General features: G+C 52.2%; 1 protein-coding gene across 3 annotated transcripts; it reads right to left on the bottom strand.

The window, feature by feature from the left end:
• Nucleotides 1–18: 18 nt before the first annotated feature.
• On the bottom strand, nt 19–17,185 carry IDH2 (isocitrate dehydrogenase (NADP(+)) 2). 3 transcript variants are annotated; one of them, XM_082619325.1, is made up of 11 exons: nt 16,937–17,185; nt 7,551–7,642; nt 6,406–6,571; nt 4,638–4,798; nt 4,410–4,553; nt 3,312–3,448; nt 2,973–3,124; nt 1,355–1,467; nt 1,084–1,181; nt 895–987; nt 19–417 (listed from the first exon to the last, which is right to left on the bottom strand). In XM_082619325.1, exons 1-11 carry the CDS (start codon nt 17,049–17,051, stop codon nt 330–332), a joined length of 1,359 nt encoding a protein of 452 aa, XP_082475451.1. In that variant the 5' UTR covers nt 17,052–17,185; the 3' UTR covers nt 19–329. The 3 variants fall into 3 exon arrangements, with proteins under 3 accessions (XP_082475451.1, XP_082475452.1, XP_082475453.1); XM_082619326.1 differs by having other exon boundaries at nt 17,099–17,156; XM_082619327.1 differs by lacking the exons at nt 6,406–6,571; nt 7,551–7,642; nt 16,937–17,185 and adding an exon at nt 5,645–5,743.
• Nucleotides 17,186–21,030: the final 3,845 nt, after the last annotated feature.

Below are 21,030 nucleotides of genomic sequence, written 5' to 3'. Positions count from 1 at the left end.
GACAAACACAGCAGACTGTTTTGTGAAGAGCTTTTTAGTAGCTAAATATGGCACCATGTGTTCGAGGGCAATATAAATTACAGTATGCAAAACATACCACTGGCTGAGGTAAAACACACTGTTCCTGCCTCATGTCACCATGAGGGGAAACACACAGATACTTTTAAAAACATCTTGCTTATAAAAAAGAGTGTCCCCTAGAAAGGCCTCCAAAGAGGGGTTGTGAGGCTCACCCTCCGCTGCGGGGCGTGTCGGGGTTGAGGGGGACCTGTGGCCACCCGCTCGGCCCCAGCCCGGCCGCCACGGCAGCCAGCAGCGCTCCCACCCCGCTACTGCTGGCCCAGAGCTTTGTCCAGGTTGCTCTTGATGGTGTCCAGGAAGTCCGAGGTGTTCAGGAAGTGCTCGTTCAGCTTCACACTGCCAAGAGAGCACCTGCACGTGAGGGCCGCTCCGGCCGGGCCCTCCCAGGGCAGAGTCTGAGCTCAGGCATCCGGACGGCAGCCCCCTCGTGCAGTCATGGGGAGGTCTACAGGCCAGAGGCACCTGGAGCCAATGGTCAAAAGGCCACAGGAAACTCGGCAGGAACCCAGTAAGGCCTGTCTTTGCTTTTCCAGGTGAGTGGGCAACTAGGTACAAGCTCTCTGGGGAGAAGCTGGGAGACGGGTGCAGCAGGGGATGGAAACATTCTGAGCAACTAGCCTCAGGGATGGGGACCCACTCGCTATGCCTGGTGTGCGGAGGCTGGCCCGAGCCATCCCCCAGGCCATGGACCTGTCCTGCCCCCAGCAGCTAAGTTAACTCAGGAGGAGGCCTCTAAGAAGGACCCTGGGCTTCTTTCCACCTGACCCCGAGGTCCCAGAAGGCCAGCCCTGCCCTCTACCCCAGGCCACCCACTTGCTGAGGCCATGGATACAGCCCGCCAGGTCCTTGGTCATGGCTCCACTCTCCACTGTCTCGACGCACACCTTCTCCAGGGTCTGGGCAAACCTGCAGGGAACAGGGCGGAGGGAGACCCCAGCTGTGTGGAGCCAGGGCCCAGATCCAGCTGCCCAGATCCAGCTCAGGCCCTCCCTCTGCACGCACCTGATCAGGTCCTGGTTTCCGTCCAACTTCCCCCGGTGCTCCAGGCCACGCGTCCAGGCAAAGATGCTAGCGATAGGGTTGGTGCTGGTAGGCCGGCCCTGGGGGAAGAGGTCGCAGGGGGATGAAGAGCCAACCAGCCAACAAGAGGGCCACCTGGACACAGCTGCCCACCTCTAGACTGACAGGACCAGGCCCGTGCTCCCAGCCCTCAGGGCCAGTGGGCTCGGGCCCCGGGGGCAGATGGACACGCGGCCACGGTCCTCGCGCTCACCTTCTGGTGCTCCCGATAGTGGCGGGTGACCGTCCCATGAGCAGCCTCAGCCTCAACGGTCTTCCCATCCGGGCAGATCAGCACGGACGTCATCAGGCCAAGGGAGCCAAAGCCTGCAGAGTAGGAAGACCTCTCGGTGCCGGCACCTTTCCTCGGGCCACTGGGGTTGAGCCCACCTGCCCTCCTGCTGTTGTAGCTGCTTCCTTGCTATGTCTCCACCCACCCCCACCTATAACTGGGAGAACAGAGACTGTTTCAGGCTTGTCTACCCTTGTCCTAGGTCTCCAGGGCCCAGTACAGGGCAGAGGGGCACTCAGAGGTGGCTGTCATCAGCCTGTTAGCATAATTCTGCATCCCCTACCTCCAGGTGCCCCAGAGTCTATGGCCCCCCCAGGGCATAAGATCCCCCCAAATTCTGCCCACCCACCCTGGCTGGTGACCAGGAGGCTCATTCAAGCAGAAAGAATAAAGCCTGCAGCCAGCTGTTTCACAGTGATCACTTTATCTGCTCTTTCAGGCCACTTTAAAGCTTTGTGATTTATTTACAAGTTTTCCCAAATTCCAGATGTCAAGCTTTTCTGTGGCCAAGGTCTCCTAGTTTTCAAAAGCACCCCACAGCACCAAAATAAGAATTCTGAATGCCCAAGAAAGAAAAAGTGGGCAACTTCTAGAGGAAAATTATTTGTGTAAGACTTTTTGCTGCTGGGGCAGAGGAAGGGGGAATCCCTTCTCCATTTGCACCTGGGACCTTCACACTCACTAATCTTCATACACTTAAGGGTAACTTTCATGCCTTTCTCTTGTCTGCTAGGGCTTTTCATGCTCCCATCCTAGATGGGAATTGTTCTAGTGAGAGGATCACACTAAACTTTTCAAAATAAAGTCAAAAGTTTTTATAAAGCACTGAGACCCTCTGCCTTTTCATCACAACCTGGCGTGGGCTTCACGTTTCTCCTTATCAGGAGCTAGACCTCGCCCCGCCTCACAGAGCCTGGTTTCTCTTCCACTCGCTATGGATACATGTTGCCTCCTCCCACTATCCTTCCTGCTCTCATTCCCAATACAACTGGGCTATTTCTTTCTGTTCTTCTCTAACGGCTTCACGCAGGCTTTCTGCTGCACCCCAACTTGTGTTTCAGGATGCTCTGGGGCCTGGGGGTTTGCCATCATCCCCAGTATTCTCCTACATCCAAAAGGTTTACTGTGCAAAACAAATTCTCTGTAATTTAAAGAGCATCCGGTTGTGCTTACTCCCCTTTTTCTACTAGAGCCAAACCTAGTCCAAACCTGGAGCCAAGCAGAGTCACTTGGCCCTTTCATGGACAGGAACCACCTCGGGGCTGACACATCTAGCCCTTTAGGACCTGAATTCCTAGGTCCTCCTTCCTCTGGAATGGCAGCCTTAGTAATACCCCGGTCCAAAGCTAACTTAGGATCCTTCCTCACTCAAACTCCAGGGAGCCCCTGGTCCCTGCTGTCCACAGGAGACCCTGGAATGAGCAGGCGAGCCCCAGTCCTGCTGCTCCGCTAGAAAAGTGTTCTCCCCAAAGGAGAAAATCCCCCCAGCTGGGGAAAAACAACAGTCCATCCCCGCACGGAGCAGGTGCTGCCAGCGTACCTTGGGCCAGGATGTCTGACTGCACGTCTCCGTCGTAGTTCTTGCAGGCCCACACAAAGCCGCCCGAAGACTTGAGGACCTGAGCCACCATGTCGTCAATGAGGCGGTGCTCGTACCAGATCTTATTCTTGTCGAACTCGGTCTTGTAGTGCCTGGGAGCAAAAGGGCCTGTTGTGGGGAGAGAGCGGGAGGCTGACAGGTTGGGGATCCCTCCCTGAGCCTCAGAGCTGAGACAGGTGCACTGGGACAGCCATCTCCCTGGGTGGGTAAGGGCGGCTGAGGGGACAGGGAAGAAGGGCCATGGCGTCCCTGAGAAGTATTAAAGGGAAAGGCCATTACTTCTCAAAGATCTCCTGGAAGATGTCCTTGAAGCGCCCGTCATAGGCTTTCAGAATGGTGTTCTTGGTGCTCATGTAGAGTGGCCACTTCTTCTGGATGGCATACTGGAAGCAGCTGTGCGCAAAACCCGAGATGGACTGCAGGGAGAGAGAGGTCAGAGAGAGGTCCCTGGTGTGGTCCCCCAGGGCAGGCCCAGGCCCTGGGAACAGCATCCCTTCCCTCCACGGGACCCTCGCAGGCAGCTGGGGTTAACCCAGCATCCCTGGAGTGAGCATCTGTTGTTTCTACTGGCCCAGCATCCCCCTCCCAATTTCTGGGAGTAGCCCCACCAACTGCTTTGGAAAGCTACCACCCGCCCCACTTCTTAGACCATATGGCTGGGGTGGGGCTAATGCCCTCAGCCCACCTGCCCATCTCTAGACTTGATAGTGTGTCCTGGGCTTATCCAATCAGAGCCCTTCCTCCCCTGGGCCTCCATGATTGTCTCAGAGATGGCCATGTGACCCAGGCCTGTACTTTTGCTGGAATCATGAGCAAAAAGGCACTTTTCCGGGACTTCCCTGGTGGTCCAGTGGTTAAGACTCCACACTTCCACTGCAGGGGGCACGGGTTCGATCCCTGGTCCGGGAACTAAGATCCTGAATGCCACAGAGCAGCCAAAAAAAAAAGCAGGGCTCTTTTCTGATAGGGTAGCCAGGCTGGCAGCGATAAGCCTGGAGCTACTGGTGGCCATTTCTTCACAGTCTGAGAATGAGCCCAACCACAGAGGAAAGGAAAGCCAAGAGATGGGGGTAGGGAGGGGAAGAAGTGCTTACCCAGTTCGCTGTAAGCCCAGAGTTGACAACAAATATGCCCCCAAGGACGCACCCGAGAGGGAGTGCAGGAATGGTGGGGAGCACGAGCGCCTGGCTGGGCAGGAGTGGGACAGCCCTCCACACCGGGCCCACCGCAGGGGCCTCGGAACACACCTAAGATGCATTTGCTCTCAGGCCTCAGACCTTCAGGCCACCGATGCAGGACTAGTCAGAACCACCAACCAGATGTGGCTGGAGACAGAAAGACAGGTGTGGGGGAGGGAGCCGGGGAGCCGCTGCTCACCTCATCCGTGTTGTACATGCCCATGCCCACGCCACCGGCGGGGAAGCTGTACACCTCCCACTCCTTAGCTCCACTGCCGTCCTTTGGGGTGAAGACGATCTTGAATGTGCCGGCCCGGTCAGTCACAAAGTCTGTGGCCTTGTACTGCAGAGGTGAGAGGATGGCTCAGACCAAGTGCTCCAGATGCAGGACCCAGGCCCTTGGAGCCCCACTCCCTCTGTGGCCGACCTGGTCGCCGTGGGCGTGCCTGCCAATGGTGATGGGCTTGGTCCAGCCAGGGACAAGGCGTGGGATGTTTTTGCAGATGATGGGCTCCCGGAAGACAGTCCCCCCGAGGATGTTCCGGATGGTTCCATTGGGACTCTTCCACATCTTCTTCAGCTTGAACTCTATGAGGACAAAGATGAAGTGGCCCCACTGCAGCCCCCACCTTCCAACCAGAATTTGAACCCCAAGCAAGAACACATCCAGATGGGGGTCCTAAAAATCATCTGGGGGGAAGCAGCAGCAGAGTCTAGAGTGTGCACATGGGCTCCCAAATCAGATTTCCTGGCTTCAAGGTCCAGCTGTGGCACTACCTCTGACTGTCAGCCTTAGGCAAGTGGCTGAACTTAAGCCATAAAATGAAATTGTTGATAAAACACCTGGCCTTTTGGGTTGTTGTGAGGATTAAATGCATGCATGTGTAAAGTACCTAGAACAGTGGCTGGCACATGGTAAGGCCTCTGTCAGTTATTTTATATATATATATATATATATATATATATATATATATATATATATACTTTTTTTTTCTTTGGCTGCACCGGGTCTTAGTTGTGGCACGTGGGATCTTCATTGCCACATGCAGGATCTTCAGTTGCAGCATGCAGGATCTTTAGTTGTGGCATGCATGTGGGATCTAGTTCCCTGACCAGGGATTGAACCTGGGCCCCCTGCATTGGGAGCATGGAGTCTTAGCCACTGGACAACCAGGGAAGTCCCCTCTGTCAGTTATTATTATTCCCACATCACACTTGGACGTAGCTGTCTGATGAACCTGGCAGTGTATGGCCTCACTCCAGATGCTCTAGTTCTAGCCCCAGCGCTGCCACTCACCGCCGGGTTCAGCCTAAATTACTAAGACTGTGACCCTCTACTTCCTTGTCCATAAAGTGGGGATGTATGAATCCCAGGGTTCAGGAGAAATAAAAGAAAACCAGCTGAAAGAGCTTAGCACTAAAATGATTCCATACCCTAAAGTCGGGAACAACCTGCATGACAGGAGGAGGCCTGCAGAGTCTGGAGATGTGTCTTGAAGGTTTCCTTCAGGCCCCTCATACTGCAGGAAATGGGGAGACAGAACTCTGCAAGTTCTGAAACCACCCTTTCTTGAATTTCCCAAACCCGGATCCTTTACCCACACACTGGTGCCATTTCATGGAACCCTCGAGAACAAGCCCCAGAACCGAGGACCAGCAGCCAGTCCAAGCCTGATGGGGCACTTCTCTGAGACCGCTCCACGGCCACAGAGGCAGAGGGCAGACCTGCAGTGCCAAGACGGTGGCGGAACACGAGGGACATTCCGAGGCTCTGAAGGACACAGGCCTGACACCCAGCACTACCCTGGACAGAGGTGGCCCCAGAGTCTCTCTGTAAACCTGCCTGCAAAGCAGTCCAGGAGGCCAGAGGGGGCAGGCTGCCCAAAGAGGCTGTCCTCACTGTGACAGTGTCAGCATCAGCTTCCTCCTTCTCCTCTCTGTGACCGGTGACACCCACACTGGCCAGAGCCACACGGCACAGCAGAAACACCGCCAGCCTGGGAGCAGGGGACACAGACCCTGGCCCCAGCTTTGCCACCCCCAACTGTGGAACCTAGGCCAGCCCTCAACCTCCCCTCCCCAGCCTCTTCCACAGGGACCTTGGAGGCTCCGCTGTGTGCTGGGCATTCGCAGGGAGACCAGGGTCATGTCCCAGCCCCCACTGTCCCAGCCGCCCGCCCCCGTGCCCCTCGCACCTTCCACACGGGCCTCGTCAGGGGTGATGGTGGCACACTTGACAGCCACACTGTACTTCTGGGTGGCCAGCGCGGAGTCGATGGTGACCTGATCATTGGTCTGGTCACGGTTTGGGAGCCCCAGGTCAAAATACTTGAGCTGGACGTCCACATGGGGCAGGATGAGCTAGAGACAGACGGCCGGGGCCTGGCATCAGCCCAGATGACTGTGACTCAGGGGCATGTGGGGACGGTGGCAGGGGACACCCCATCAGGGCGTGGAAGAGGAAAGGCCAGCGGTGGGCTGGCCAAAGCTGGCAAGAGGCCGGGCTCTGGAGAGAGGCCGGCAGACCAGGCTGCAGCCTCTCGGAGGGCTCATCCCCTAGCGTGGACCACACCCCCCCTGCAGTAGCCCATCAATTCAGCCAAACCCCAACTCCAAGTGCATCTAGGGTTCTCTATACAGCGGGTTCCCTCTTCTTCCCCACTCAGAAGTGGTGATTCTCAACCTTCTTCTTGAGGACAGGCACATGGACAATGTGCTCTCCCAGGCAGACCCAGCCCACAGCAACTCGGAGAAGCCAAGCAGCCACCCTGGGAACCGTCTGCCATGGTGGCTCAAACATATCACTGTCCTCCAACAGACCCCACGCCATGACTCGCGATGACATCCTTGAACCGCTAAGGAAAGGTTAATGATGTGGTCCCCCCACATTCCGGCCCTGTTCTTCTCTCACTCCCTCAAGGAAGCACATAGGAATGTAGGAGATCAAGATGACACATTCAACTATACTCCAGTAAAAAATAAATTGAAAAAAAGAAAAGAAGAAACTCCCGAAGGATAGTCAACTCATGCTGAAACACGAGTTTGTTTGAAAAAACAAAAAAACGACATGATACAGGGTCAGGCTTGAATCTGCACAAATTTTTAAAAACATGCTGGCTTTGGCACAAGCACGTGACACAGATGGCTGAGGACAGTCCCCTGCCTGACGTCATAAGAGCCATGAGTGGCTTGGACATGACAGCAGGGTGGACGGAAGGGGAAAAACAGGACTGCTCCTGCCCACCAGGGTGACGGGTGAACCCTGGGGACCCGAAGTGGGGACCGAACACTAGAGCCCGGCCGGCCATGTGAAAGGCCGCCCGCTTCGGGAGGGAACTACCTTCTCCTTGATGAACTGCCAGATAATACGGGTCATCTCATCGCCGTCCATCTCCACCACTGGCTTCGCCACCTTGATCCTCTTGTCGGCATCTAGGACCAGACACACATAGCACATCACACCCCTGGGGAGGCTGGTGGGGGAGCCCCTCTCCTCTCCGGCCAGACCCACCCTTCACTATGGAGGGAGGAGTGTCAGCCAGGGCCCAGCTGCCCAGCATTCACTCCCCCTCCTGCAGGAGCAGCTCCGAGACCACCCAGGGGAGCTGGATCCCCCACTGAGTCTGGCCAGCTGGGACTAGCCAGATGCCAGCCTGGCCAGTCAGATCCTTTCCCCTGGAACCTGACAGCAGAAGAGACCAACACAGAGCATGAGAGCGAGCTGGGGTCACCTTGTCAAGCAGCAAGCCGGGCAGAGGTTGCCTTCGGCTGCTGCCACCCAGTTCCCCAGGGCAGCCCGGAATTCCCTCTTGTCCAATCCCTGCAATTCTATGGGCTACCCCGTGTCCTTCCAAAAACTTCCTCTAACTGTTGCTTGCAGCCTGAGAGCCTGACTAACATGAAGCGAGCAGGGAAACTGTATAGATCACCTCCCATGGGCCTGAGGGTGTACAATACCCTTCACATTTAATCCTCTGAACCACTCCCAAGGGGAGTACAGTAAGTCCCCTACATACGAACCTTCAAGTTGTGAACTTACAAAGATGCGAACGTGCATTTGCATGTCCAATCACGTAAGTTAGCTCATGTGTCTGGTGTACATTGTCACATGCTCACACCCTCTACAAGTGGGTGTGCTTTTGTGTACTTTACTGTACGGTACTGTATAGAGTGCAGTAGTGCCGTATCTTTATTTCAAGCCCAGGATGTGAATGAGTGAAACTGCAGCTCGCCCTCCGTCTCCTGTCGCTGATGATCCTTCAGCTCTACCATCTCCCACCTCCTCTCCCTCCTCCAGTCAGTAACTCTTCTTGCCTGTTCACTCGATGCCGGCCCCTGGACGTCAGCTGTTGTACTGTACTACCGTACTTTTCAAGGTACTGTACTGCAAGATTAAAAATGTTTTCTTTATTTTTTGTGTGTTTGTTTTTTATGTATTATTTGTGTGATAAGTATTATAAACCTATTACATTACAGAACTAGAGAGCCGATTTTGTTAGTTGGGTACCTAGGCTAACTCTGTTGGACTTATGAAAAATCGGACTTAGGAACGCGCTCTCTGAACGGAACTCATTCATATGTAAGGGACTTACTGTATCATTATCTCCACTTTAAATGTGAGGAAATTAAGGCTCAGAGAGGTTGTCAGCTCACTGCCAAAGCTCACACAGCTTGAAAACAGCAGATCCAGGAAGATCCACACCTTCCTTGATGGGCACCTGGGAATGGAATGCAGAAGCCCTGATCCATGCAGGCTCAGGTCCGCCAGTCCTTCCAGAGATGCATCAAAGGACTGGACGAGTGACTGATCCAGGCCCAGGGAGATGGTGGAGGAGGAAACAGGAGCTGGTGGAGGCTCTTCAAGCAAAGTCTGACTCATGAGAAAAACCAACAGTCTGAGAAGTGAACTCCAAACAAAACTCAAGAAAATCGTCCACGGGACTTCCCTGGAGGTCCAGTGGTTATGACTCCGTGCTTCCAATGCAGGAGGTGCGTGCTCGACCCCCGGTCAGGGAACTAAGATCCCACATGCTGTGGGGCACGGCCCCCCAAAAAAGAAAGAAAATGGCCCGTCCTTGGGCTTCCCTGGTGGCACAGGGGTTGAGAGTCCGCCTGCCGATGCAGGGGATGCGGGTTCGTGCCCCGGTCTGGGAGGATCCCACGTGCCGCGGAGCGGCTGGGCCCGTGAGCCATGGCCGCTGAGCCTGCGCATCCGGAGCCTGTGCTCCGCAACGGGAAAGGCCACAACAGTGAGAGGCCCGCGTACCGCAAAGAAAAAAAAAAAAAAATGGCCCGTCCAATTTATCAGTGCAGGCTGCAGTGGGTGAGGCTTATTGACCCTTAACCTGCATCAGGGGTACCCAAGCACCAGCATGTGCCTCTGGCCACAGCCTTGGAAGAAACAGCAGCTGCAGAGCACGGCAACAAGATCTATGTGAAACCTACAACCCTGCCTCAGTCACCCCAGGAAGTGTCACCGTCTGCTGAACCCCAGATAAAAGCAGGACCCTGTCCCCAAAGGGGCCCTCCTCAGCCCTTACTTAGGGCCCATTTAGTCTTATGTTACACACAATCCTTACAGATGTAGCTATGGGTCTTTCACCTCACCGAAGATGAGACACAGCAAATCAGAAGAGGGGACAGGATGAAAACCCCAAGTGACATCTGCTAGGCTGACAGCAAGGGACAGAAGCCTGTGAAAAGCAGGCCTAGAAAAATGAAGAAGCATGGCTACCTAGGCTCATGAAAACAAAAGGGACCAAAGCCCAAAAGACCCCAAACACATCACTGTCCTATGAAACACACCACTGCCATGACTCATGATGACATCCCGACCCGCTAAGAAAAAGGTGAATTATGTGCAGCAGAATGACTCACTTTCTGAAGATGTGCAAACAGATTTTTTTTTTCTTGATCTAAAAGGGAAGAAAAATGAGACCCAGGAAGCATGGCGTGTGTCAGGGTCAGGATAGGCCTCACCTGTGTCCCAGGGCCCTGGCTCAAGTGCAGCCTCTGGATGCCCTTGTGGGCCATATGTAGAGAAGCAGAAAGCAAACACAGACTCAAAATATTTCATTCCCCAGAAAACATGGTGGACATGGCTGACACTGCTTCAGCTCCTCCCAAGATGCAGTGGGGACTTTGGACCCAAGCTACTAAATTCCTTCAGCATTTCTGGTCTAAAGCTTGAGTGGAAAGAGCTTTAGGACCTGCAGAAAGTCTGTTGGGCTGTTGCGAGCTAGCTTAGTTTTTAGGAGCATCTTCTATGAGTTAATGTGATGAGAGCCGATCAATTTTTTTGTTTAAGGTACCAAGCCTGCAGTAATCAAGTTCCCTAAGTAGAGATCCATTTGGGGCCAGTCCTAAAGGGTTCAGCCTCAGCCTGGGCTCTGCTCAAGCTTTAGGCTTCAGGCACAGCAGCTGGTGTCTTTGGAAACCACACTCCTCGATGGGGAAGCTCAATATCAAGATCATAGCAGGCAGCCTTCCCAGCTGTGTATGCAGGTGTCAAACCCTCAGAGACCACAGGACCCACTTATTTACAACCAGGTGCTAAGGGTAAGCACCCCTTCCTGAAACACCTAAACACAACAATGCCTGTCCTCAAAGAGTGAGTATGGAAGGGAAAACCTATCAGTAATGGAGAGAGCAAGGAGCGCTGTTATCAAAGTCAGGTGTGCAGCCTCCCTCAAAGCAACTTCCCAGAGGAGCTGGGGACTGGGGGCAGTGATGTGAGTCATAGCAGCAGAGGCTCATTTTGTTTGGCCCAGGTCGTAGGTTTTTTTTTTAATGTTGATTGGTGACCAAGGCTTAAAAATCAGGCAATTTCAATAACAACAAAAAAACAAATAACCTAATTAATAAATGGGCAAAGGACTTAAATAGATATTTCTCCAAAAATGGTCAATATGCTCATAAAAAGATGTTCAACGTCACTAATCATTAGGGAAATGCAAATCAAAACCGCAAGGAGATACCACTTCACACCCATTAGGATAGCTACTATCAAAAAAACCCAAAGGGCTTCCCTGGTTGTGCAGTGGTTGAGAGTCCGCCTGCCAATGCAGGGGACGCAGGTTCGTGCCCCAGTCCGGGAAGATCCCACATGCCGCGGAGGGGCTGGGCCCGTAAGCCATGGCCGCTGAGCCTGCGCGTCCAGAGCTCCGCAACGGGAGAGGCCACAACAGTGAGAGGCCCGCGTACCACACACACACACACAAAAAAAAACCCCAAAAACAAAAGACCAAAAAACATAAAGTAACAAATGTTGGTGAGGATGTAAAGAAACTGGAACCCTTGTGCATTGCTGGTGAGAATGTAAAATGGTGCAGCCACTATGGAAAACAGTATGATGGTTCCTCAAAAAAATTAAAAAATAATTAAAAGCAGGGTCTCAAAAATATATTTGTATATCCATGTTCATAACAATTATTCACAATAGCCAAGAGGTGGAAGCAACCCAAGTGTCCACCAACAGATGAATGGATAAACAAAATGTGATATGAACCTTCAAGAGGAGAATAGGACTCTGGGAACTAACCCAGGAAGTTTAAGAAAAACTTTCCTCCAAAAAGTTAAACTATATTCATGATTCCAAGTTTTTTTTCCAAAACTGGGCTGCCCACCACTTCAACATGGATGTACTTGCTTTGAAACTAAAAAAGGAAGTGCTTCCATGTTTAAGTGATGGATCTGGACCTACCTCAATAGCTTTTGCCACTTGTTCTTTTGTTTCAAACTCCACAAAGACAAATTCCCTTTGGATCACCAGTAGACTTATAATGTGGTATACTTATATAAACAACATCACCACCTTTCCCAAATACTTTGTTTGTTTGTTTTTTGGAGCAGAAGATCTTTTAATTAAAAAAGCTTCTCTGTTATTTTTAATTACATGCATTATTACTTTTGGTAATTACAATGCAGTTAAACAGCAACAGAGACTTACTTAACCCATTCAGTCAAACTGTGGACCTCATAAGCTGTAACATCTAAAACAATTCTCTATCAGCATATGATAAAACCTTAGGGTGCTTGCTCCTACGGACACTTTATGTATTACCCAAATACTTTTTCAATCCAGCTGTGATTAACATTTTTGGGAAATAACTCATGATAAATTAGAAACAGTATTAAATATGTAAGGATTTAATAACTATATCACCTAAGCTTTTCACAATTCCTATACTTTACTCAGAAGGTCAATAGATTTTAACTTGAATTTTTTTTTTTTAATGTGCTATATACAGACAATGGGATCTTATTCAGCCTTAAAAAGGAAGGAATGCTGACACACTCTACAACATGGAAGAACCGTGAGGGCATTCTGCTAAGTGAAACAAGCCAGTCACAAAAAAATAAATACTGTCTGATTCCACTTATATGAGGTACCTAGAGTGGTCAAAATTATAGAAACAGAAAGAAGAATGGTGGTTTCCAGGGGCTGGGGGGGAGAGGAGGAAGGGTAGCTATTTAATGGGTACAGAGTTTCAGTTCCGCAAGATGAAAAAGCTGCGGAGATCGTTGAACAACAATGTGAATGTATTTTACACTGCTGAACTGCACACATAAAAATGATTAAGATGGAAATTTTTGTTATGCATTTTTTACCACAATAAAAAATAAGAAATTTTAAAATTCTTTAATGTTTAATTTAAACCAGTTCCCCCACCAAAAGAAAAAAAAAAAAAAAAACAGAGAAGATTTTACATAAAAATCCAGTCCCTCTTGAAGAATGAATCGCTTCGTCCCACTGAGCCCATGCTTACTCCTGGCAAGGATGAAGGATGGGCTGGTATGAGGGCAGCCCCTCGCTCCATTCCAGGCCTGCCACGTGCCCTCCAGAGTGCCCCAAGGCATCGGAGTTTGAGACCTTGTCTGTTGTTTAGCCACTATGGTGGAGACATCCACACCGTCTGCCCCTCTCTGGGAGACAAGAGGTGACAGGTAACCTGAAATTCAAAGAACAGTGGCTGGGCCTCCCTGAAGGCCTCCTAGGGACAGCCACCATGATCTCTTCAGATGACAGGCTGCACAAACACTGTCCTCTTGGCCAGGGTGTGGGATGAAATTACATCAGTCACAAGAGGTCCATTAGGCCAACTCCTAGTACCAAACACCAAGTAAGGATTTCAAAACCCATCCCCAGGGACTTCCCTGGTGATGCAGTGGATAAGACTCCACGCTCCCAATGCAGGGGACCCAGGTTTGATCCCTGGTCAGGGAACTAGATCCCACACGCATGCTGTGACTAAGAGTTTGCATGCCACAACTAAGGAGCCTACATGCCGCAACTAAGGAGCCCTGGAACCGGAACTAAGGAGCCCGCCTGCCGCAACTAAGACCCGGCACCACCAAATATATAAACATTAAAAAACAAAAACAAAACCAGCCCGGTTTCAGTATCTACTTGCTCCTCAAGTAAGTAGACCTAGCCTCCAGGCTAGAGGTCCCTCCCAAGACAGCCACCCCTCCACCCGCTGTCTACTTAACTGAACTGCTTTCATCACATTCCTACCCATGCTGCTGTCAGCAGAAGAGAGGCTGCTCAGCCAGCATGGCCCAGAAGAATGTGGGGGGAAGCCCCCAATTCCAAAGGGCTCAAGAAGGCAGGGCAGCAGTTCTGGAAGAGGCTCTAGTATTTTCTTTGGTGTCATCCTTCACTCCTGCCTTTCTCTTACACCCACATCAAAACCATCAAAAAAACCCTACTGGCTCTTCCGTCAAAATTCATCCAGAATCCACCCACGCCAGTACCGCCACCAAGGTCAAAGCCACCATACTCTCTTGCCAGATTCTGACTACGGCCTCCTACCAGGTCCCTGAAGCCAGAATGCTCCTGTTAAAACGTAAATCAGGTCACAACACTCCTCTCAAAACCCTGCAAAGCCGCCTCTTTCACTCAGAGAAGGCCAAAATTCTCAAAAATGGCCTACAAGCCCCCCATGACCTCCACTGCCTGACCTCATGTCCCATCACTCGCCTTCGTGCACTCTGAGCCAGCCTTACTTTCTGCTTCTCCAACAAGCAAAGGTGCCCTCTTGCATCATGACCTTGGCACCCGCAGTCCTCTCTTCCCCTAAACACTAAATGGCCTGCTTCCTTCACTCCCTCAGTACTTCATTCAGTGGGGTTTTTTCTGGCAGCCCTACCCAAACTTTCACCCACACCTTCCTTGCTTATTTGTTCTCCTTAGCTCTTGTCTACTGTCCATCCCCACATTAGAATTTAAGTTCCATAGAGCAGAAATCTTTGTCTCTTATTCCCAGCTCTGTCCCCAGTGTCCCTGGCACAGTGCCTGGCACAGAGTAGAAGCACAATATTTGTTGAATCCATGAATGAATGTCAAGTTATGGTCAATTCAATCTGTGGTAAGGACTGCTCTGCCATAACCTCCTCTTTGGATGAAAAGTACTCCCTCCCCTCCCCCATCCTGGGATGCATTACCACACAGAGGCCAGTGAGTCCTCACCACAAAACTGCACCAGACCATCACAAATGTACATGGGTGGCATCTCTGCCAGTCAATGGGCTCCCTGTCCTGGAGTAGCTCACAGTTTATCATGTGTAAATATTTGCAATCCGCTGGCATTTTAAACATGATTTACAGAAGTGTAAACTCCAGGGCAGGCCACAGAGGCTGGCTTCCAGTAATCAGACAGCAGTGTCCAGCACCCCATCCTGGAATCAGTGAAAGAGGCCTCAGCCTCACATAAAGGATCTGGAGGCAGGCCCCAAGCCTTTCTAGAGGCTTTTCCTCAAAACCTACTGGGCCTAAACACGACCACCCAAAAATAGCTCTGATGGGATAGCTGTGGTCCTATCTGATGTGGATGAAACAAGGCTCAGTGGAGAACACACAACTCTACTGGTGGGTCTGCAAAACTGAACAATCACTAAATAATTTCCTCTGGAATCTAAGAGTGCAGGCAAATCACCAAGATGTGAAAAGTTAAGGGACAGGGTGAGGAAATGAAGAAGTTCCCAGACTAGGAGTTGAGCCAAGGAAGGATAGATAATTCTCCCACGGAGCTGTCTCCCTCACTGCCCCAAACTAACTTAATCAGAACCACCACCAGCAGTCGCTGGAGGCCTATGAGTTGCAAAACTAGAAGGAGACACATGTGGGAATTACCTGGCAGCAAAAACACAAGAGTTATTTTAGCCAAAGCATATTCTTTCCTTGTCATCAAGGGGAATGCCAAGTATTCTGTCTCCAGCAGTGTTGCCAAGTAACAAGTTAGCAGAGGTCACAATTGTACAGTCTCATGTCCAGCTCAAACACCAGGCCTTCTCCTCGTTAATAACCAACCCCACTTGGGGGCTTCTGGAAGGACCTGAAACTGATTGCTCTTTTCATGTGTTATCAAAATTCAGGCCTCAAAGGGGCTTTTCTTGTTTGTGTGGGTTTTTTTGTTTCTTTTTTTACCATCAGTGCAGAAAAAAAAAAAAAAAAAAAGGAGAATTGGAGAATGTATCTAACTTCCACCATATTTTGCTGAAGGTGGTACTATATGGGAAACTTTTTTGGGGCCTGGGGACACTTAGAACCTCGAGTTGCAGGGCCGACTCCTTAGAGATAAATCCCATGTGAAAAACAGAAATGCCCCTTTCTCCTTGAAAGGGGAGGTGGGGTGCTGGGGCTCTTCTCAGCTCTGGTCAGCTGCTTCCACACTAGGTTAAAGATTACCTACTCTAGCAGTAAGACCAGCTTGCCTGGGCCCCACCCCCTCCTCCTCACTCCAGGGAGCTGCTGGCCAGGTCAGGATAGGGGTTTCCGTGGCAACAGGCATTCGACAGAGTCAAGGGACATACATTCCCTGTCTCTTGTAGCTGGCGATGGAGAGCCAGGGGGCCGACCAATGCCAGACCTGGCAGCCTGCCTTGGTAATGGAAGTTCAGGGTACCTCTTGCTTATTATGCCCTGCTTATTAAGACTATTGTCTTCTCTCCTAAGCAGGAAACTAAGGGTATCACAGAAGCTGTGACGAACAATTTGGGAAAGTGACATTTTGGCGCGGCTGCCGGGTCTCCCCTGTCGGGTGAGCGGGGCAGGGCCAAGGAGCAGCTCAGGAGCGGGCTGGCGAGAAGAGGCAGGTCAAGCCAAGGAGAGGCCCCAGGATGGAGCTTCAAATGCGTCGACAAGGAGAATGGGGGCGTCCAAAGCGAAAATAAAAAGGAGACTCCTCCATCTGTCGCGTAAAAGGCTCCAAAAATAGCTGACGAGGGCCTGACAGCGAGGAGGGATCACTGCGCGCCCGGGTGAGAAGGCAGGGGAAGTGGATACCTCCTCCTTCCCCTCCTTTGTCTGAGCAGGGACCGCGCCGGGACCCTCCCTCACTCGCGTGGAGCGGGCCAGGCGCTCCAGCACCCACTCGGTTGCTTTGTCTCCCTCCAGGGTCGCAGGGCGGGCAGAATACCCTCCGAGCCCGGGATACCCCCCGCACCCCCTGCAGGAAAATCTGGGGGCGCGGGGCAGCAGGACCGGCATCGCCCGGGCCACCAGTTGCCACCTTCCTTCAAGTCCTTCCCCCGCCCCCCGCGACTGGCACGGCCTGGAAGGTGGGTCAGGGGAGCACGTCCCCGTCCGCCGGCTCTTTGTGTGCCCTAACCCGCCGTCCCCGGCTCGCGAGCGTCCCGGGTCGCGCTCGCTAGTCCCCGCCCGGAAGGACGCCACGTCGCGGTGCCAGGCGCGCACCCCGCCCGGACCCTCCTCGTGGCACTCACAGTGGCGCCGCGGCTGCTCTTGCAAGCTGGGGGCTGTCACGGCTGCCGGCGCCCAGGCCGGCCCGGAACCGGAGGCTCTACAGAGCAAGCGTACAACCCGCAGGTAACCAGCCATTCCGAGCGGGTGGGGGGTCGGACTGGCTGGCGAGCGAGCGAACGAACCGGGATAGGCGAGATCCTAGCGCCGGCCACTGCTCCCGGCTGCCTGGCGGCGGGCTACGAGGCCTGCCAAGCGCGGGCTGAGCGGGCAGGGCCGGGGCGGGACTGCCGGGGCCCGCCACCCTATTGGGCCTCGCCGGGAGGAGGCGGGGCCGGGAGGGGCCGGACTCCTCCTTGGGCCCTGCAGCAGCCCGGACCCCGCCCCCGCGCCCGGTGCGCGCTTCCCTGGGCACGGCGGAAAGATCAGCGCTACTGAAGCGAGAGAGGGGTGAGACCCACCGGGACCCGGGAGCTGGGGGTGGGAACTGGAGGATTAGGGGAGCCGTTAGCGAGGAAAAACCCTCTCTCCAGGATGCCCTATTTAAACCAGAGTGTCAATTGGTGACACATCAGCTCAAGCTCCAAAAGGCAAATCTGAACAAACTCCTGCGTCCTTCGCGTTGGCTGGGCTGAAACTCCAAGGCGCATTAAGCAGTGCGCGTTCCGCGTTCTTGAACTAAGATCGTGGTCACCTCGGGTCTCCTCACATTCGCTCTCATATAGGAGTATCCCCTCCACGCGTTAGGTAGACTGACCCGAGTCAAGAGTTGAAATCCCGGGCTTCCCTGGTGGCGCAGTGGTTGAGAGTCCTCCTGCCGATGCAGGGGACACGGGTTCGTGCCCCGGTCCGGGAAGATCCCACATACCGCGGAGCGGCTAGGCCCGTGAGCCATGGCCGCTGAGCCTGCGCGTCCGGAGCCTGTGCTCTGCAACGGGAGAGGCCACAACAGTGAGAGGCCCGCGTACCGCAAAAAAAAAAAAAAAAAAAAAAAAAGAGTTATATCCCTCTGCTTCTCACCAGAAGGTCAAGCTGCTAGTCCCCGAAGTCATTAAGCGTAGCCAGAGTCTGTTTCCTCCTTTCCGAGATGGGAACTAGTTAACAGCAACAGGGCTGCCAGGAGACTTGGGTGAAATAACGTATGTTAAAGACTTGGGACACACCCTGTGCTCAACGACAACCAACGATGCTTGTCAGACAGTACTCAGGCAAACGGTTCCATTTTTTGCCTGCTTTCATACAAAAGACAATACTGACTGGTTCTGCCATAAACAACCAAAGTCTCTCTCTCTCTCTTCACTCATCTTCTTGAAATGAGACACCAGTTGGGGCTGGGTTTTATTTAGAAAAATCTGACCCCAGCCCCCCACTTTCCCAGCTACACCAACCCACTCGAATGCTAGCCACCTCTTTCTGCCCTGTGTTCCCAGCTCTCCCCTTCATTGCCTCAGAGTCAACATTGCAGATGGAGCTGGGCCAGGAAAGTGACCTTGAACTACTGACTTCAAAGCTTCCTTCTCCCTGTCTCAGCCAGGCAAAGCTACTACTTTGGCCCAGAGATCTAGTAGACTGGGCCCAAGGGGAGATTGTTCTGGGGCCACCCCCAAAGTCTGAGGCTTCATTCAAAGGCCTAACCTTGAGCCAGCATGTTCTAGAATGACCCATTATCCCTTTCATTCTGTTCCAATTCTCTTGCTCAAAACACAAGCAGAGGGACTTCCCTGGTGGCGCAGTGGTTAAGAATCCACCTGCCAATGCAGGGGACGCAGGTTTGATCCCTGGTCTGGGAAGATCCCACATGCTGCGGAGCAACTAAGCCCGTGTGTCACAACTACTAAGCCTGTGCTCTAGAGCCTTCAAGCCACAACTACTGAGCCCACACGCCACAACTACTGAAGCTCGTGCACCTAGAGCCCATGCTCCACAACAAGAGAAGCCACCACAATGAGAAGCCCACACACCACAAAGAAGAGTAGTCCCCGCTTGCTGCAACTAGAGAAAGTCTGCATGCAGCAACGAAGACCTAACACAGCCAAAAAACAAAACATTAAAAAAAACGAAACACAAGCAGAGACCATGGAAGCCTCTGGTATTTGGCTTTCATGCCATCCTAGTGTTATCAGGTACCAGGGCCTCAGTGTCTATACCTATAAACTGGGAGGATGACTGCTCCCCCAGGCTCCTTTTGGCCCAAACAATCAGATTCTGTTATGTATGACAACTACCTATACTGCCACTTCTGAAATGGTCATAAAGAAATTGCTCTCCACCCCCAGGGGCTCACTTGTTTCTCTGTATGGTGGACCAAGGTGTCAGAAGCCTGGCAAGAGGCAATACTAGAGCCTCAGTGTGTTCCAGAGTCTGGCCTTCACCTGCAGAGGGATCAGGGTGAGAGCACATGGGTCCTTTGCAAGCACAACAGCAGCCCAGGACAGTCAAGGCAAAATCTTCCGATTAAACTGCTCTCACTGCCCACCTCCCAGGGCTCCAGCTCCATGCCAGCCTTCCTCATGCAGTATCTATTTGGTGAGGCAGCTGGTGTCAGCTCCATTGGCTCAGAGAGGTTAGGACACTTGCTCAAAGTCACACAGCTAGGAAGTAGCAGAACTCTAGTTCATACTCATATACCTGGCTAATAGTCCATCATTCTTTTAAGGAGAAAGAATAGGACCCAGAGCCCCTGTTTATTGTACTTCTTTGGAATTTTTTGTGATGATAACTGCTGGCCCTGTAAGCCACCTCAGAGAAAGGTGATATTTAAAGGAAAGGTGCTTATATCCTCCTTTGGGGTCAGCAGATTTGGAAACTCTCACCCTTACAGATTTTAGTTATTTATTTATTTATAATTTTTGGCCACGCACAGAATGTGGGATCTTAGTTCCCTGACCAGGGATTGAACCCACGCCCCCTGCATTGGAAGCACGGAGTCTTAACCACTGGCCTGCCAGGGAAGTCCCCTTACATATTTTAAATCAAACCTCAATTAGTTATTGAGTCTAGGTCATGTGCAAGTTCCCCATGGAGGCACAGAAATGCATATCACTCAGTCTCTACCCTCTGGGAACCACAAATCACCACAAACCAGGCACAAGGGAAAAGTGTCCCAGGAGGAGTTTAGATGACACATTAGGCATCTGGCAAAGAGAAAATCACCTCTGATGGGGGAGACCCTGATGAGCTCAGGGCAGGAACATCCATCAAGTGTGTTCTCACAGATCTTTAAGATGTGGAAGGAGGCTGACCATGTTGACACGAGTAGAGTGAGGGCCTTGCACTTCACCCAGGTGGACACACCAGGACATTAGTTTCGTGCTATGTTTGTAGGCAGGGAGTAACATCTGGTAACATCTGGCACAACAGTGAGGGGATGTCAGACAGTAGAGAATCAGGCCTGGGGAAGGGAGACCAGGGTTCTTGAACCAGAGAGACTTGACACAGGGTCCTGGCAGGACCCTCAAGAAGGTGCAAGAGTGCAGAGGCGGTGCAGAGATGGCATCTGCAGGAACTGCAGCTAGCTGGACGGGGGAGGAGTCACAGTGACTCAGACTTCCATCCCTGGGGCTGGGAGAATGGTGATGCCATTATTAGAAATCAGAAGATGGGAGGGAGGAAGGTTGAGGGGGAGGCGTTGATAGCAGAGCTATTTATGGTCATCTCTAAACTGATTTCCCTGCCAATAGTCAGTCTATGCTCCCTCCCCCTCCCATCAGCCCTCCCGGACACTTCCAGCGCTGTCACCCTGAAGCACAGCCCTGAGCAGTCACTCCACAGCTCAGATAGTGAAGTAGCTCTCCACTGCCTGATACAATAAAATCTGAATAGCTTATAACATTTCATGGCCTTCACCTACCCCCCACAGTTACTATTCCCTCTCCACAAGAACCTTAAATTTAGCCATTCCCCTGAGTAGTCCTTGACTCTGAGCAGTTGCACTGTCCTTTCCTTCCATCAAGTGGGTTCTTCCCACTCCACATTGCCAGACCCAGCTCATCCTTGAAGGCCAAGTACAAGTTCACCTTCTCAAGCCTGCAGTGGGGGTGGGGATAAAGGGGGGGTATAGCATTCATTTACACTTGAATCATCATGAAAGGTAAACAGACCCCCCCAATAAAAGAAT

This window comes from Mesoplodon mirus (genome assembly GCF_964341445.2).
Source record: "Mesoplodon mirus genome assembly, chromosome: 4".
Classification (NCBI taxonomy): Eukaryota; Metazoa; Chordata; class Mammalia; order Artiodactyla; family Ziphiidae; genus Mesoplodon; species Mesoplodon mirus.
Note: the sequence above shows the minus strand (reverse complement) of the source record. Positions and strands in the feature narration are given on the sequence as shown.

Coding starts and splice junctions, on each gene's coding strand:
- IDH2 (XM_082619325.1), bottom strand. CDS start 17,051: ATGGCTGGTTACCTGCGGGTTGTACGCTTGCTCTGTAGAGCCTCCGGT. Junction 7,643..16,936: donor AGAGCAGCCGCGGCGCCACT/GTGAGTGCCACG, acceptor GTCTGGTCCTAG/ATGCCGACAAGAGGATCAAG. Junction 3,449..4,409: donor GCATGTACAACACGGATGAG/GTGAGCAGCGGC, acceptor CTCTCCCTGCAG/TCCATCTCGGGTTTTGCGCA.